Genomic DNA, 1,891 nt, shown 5'->3' with positions numbered 1-1,891 from the left:
GTTGTCAAGCTGCAACCAAAAGCAGTGTTGACTCACAATTTCTTCACACCTCTCAGAACTGCTGACATGTACGCAGATACTACTGACACAGAAAACACAGAAAACTGCAAGCAACCCCCTTGATGTTTGTGGTGCAGTGGTGGCCACCTGCATAGGGAATACCCTAAAGAAACAGATGCAGAATCCATGCCGAGCTGGTTCAGTTGCACCCTAATAAGAGAGAAACCTTATCCAGCATCGTACTGGGGTGTGAAAGGGGAAGAGCACAGCGAGCTCCCAAGGGATCCTTTGGGAGGACGTTCTTCTCTAAGTTCACCTCAGCAGAGCAGTCCTGTGTGACTGCACTTTGTAAAGACACACAACACCAGCAACCACAGGCACCACTGACAGATGAGTAGAGGTTTATCCCCCCCCCCCGATAGCAACAAATCTTTCAAAGCTTCCGAAAAGAAAAGTGCAAACTTCTTCAAGATGCAACAAAGCAAGAACTTGAGTGCTCTCTACTGGGAAGCAAGAAGCAAAATGGGTTAAATGATCCCAAATGCAGCCATTGGAAACCAACAAACCAATTATTAACACTTCAGAGCCTGACTGTGAAGCGTAGGTCGTAATGGCAGAGTTCCACTATGGACAGTACTGATGCAGATTTTCTTCTGATTCTATTGTGAAATTGATGATGTCTTAGACATCTTTAAGAGTATGTTGTACTCTGAGTTGACAGTCTTATGGTAGAAAAGTCCTATATATTCATTGAAGTCAGCAGTATGGCAATTCTGGTTCCAACCATACACTGAAAAGAGAGTCTAGTAACTTTGTAATTATGATATAACAATTTACATCACTGTCTGATGATGACGTGTTTAGATACGGGATACTTAATATTTTATCCAACACTAATTGAAGCCTGAGTGCTCTTGGAAACATAAACTGAATACAGTGAATTCCTAATCATCTGGTATCCAAGCATCCAAAATCAATTTCAGCTGGCAACATTTCAAAGAAATTGACCATTACTCAAAAATAAATTCGCTATCAGCATACGTTTACCTACCATGTGGTATGGCACCTATTCAGTAATTAGAACATTTAAAAATGAATTACAGAGCATGGTAGACCCTGTTCCTTTGCCTTCGGAAGTTATTGAGCGAAGTGAGACAGGAAGTGTGAAAAATGAAAAAGATGGAGTTGTTTTTTCATTTCATGGAAAGAATAAATCTAGGGGTTCAAATTCCAATAATGGAACCATTGGCAGCAGAGAACTTTCTGCAGCCCAGAAATGTCATTCAGAAGAAACTTCTGTCCAGAATAAAGTGTCAGAGAAGAAAAGTGAAAAAGTTTCAGTGTCTTTGCAGGGTATACCTTCAGGAAATAAAATTGTAAAGGTTGAACCATTCAGAAACGCATCGTCCAAGGTAGAAAGTACAAAACATTCAGAGAAGCATACAAAGAAGAAACTGAAAGTCGCTGAACAAAGTTTGGATGGGTCATGTAAATCTAGTGCCAGTTTAGTTTCCAGGGAGTCCAGTATTATATATTGCAAGCAAAATGAATTACATATGACTAGAGATGATAAAATTGGAACAAACACAAAGTCAGATTTATTGAAGAATAATCCATCACCTGCAGTTAGTAGCACTATTATCAGGCATGGAGGTGGAGGAGGGGGTGAAAAAGAAGACGAGGAGGAGGAGGAGGATGCTCCGTTATCTGTTCGGCTTCAAGGAGTTTTGTATGGTGATCGAAACAAAGCCAAGTCTAGCATCCACTGTTGTGCCTCTCATGACAGCCCTTCAGAGTCAGTTATTAAATTTGAAGAAAGTTCAGGTATTTTAAAGCGGCCAGTTGTTAGACCTTCATCAACAGAAACACCTCTTGAAGAAGAAGAAGAAGA

At 40.5% G+C, this 1,891-nt stretch overlaps 1 protein-coding gene across 1 annotated transcript in view; it reads left to right on the top strand.

Moving 5' to 3' along the window:
- The first annotated feature begins 1,106 nt into the window (after window positions 1-1,106).
- LOC117282214 overlaps window positions 1,107-1,891 on the top strand; it is a 3,663-nt gene continuing 2,878 nt past the window's right edge. Inside the window, exon 1 of the mRNA XM_033750936.1 lies at window positions 1,107-1,844. Within this exon, the coding sequence (XP_033606827.1) occupies window positions 1,107-1,844 (738 nt within the window). The remainder of the gene's footprint in view (window positions 1,845-1,891) is intronic.

The sequence above is a fragment of the Cryptotermes secundus genome, unplaced genomic scaffold (assembly GCF_002891405.2).
Source record: "Cryptotermes secundus unplaced genomic scaffold, Csec_1.0 scaffold5068, whole genome shotgun sequence".
NCBI classification, from domain to species: domain Eukaryota; kingdom Metazoa; phylum Arthropoda; class Insecta; order Blattodea; family Kalotermitidae; genus Cryptotermes; species Cryptotermes secundus.
Note: the sequence above shows the minus strand (reverse complement) of the source record. Positions and strands in the feature narration are given on the sequence as shown.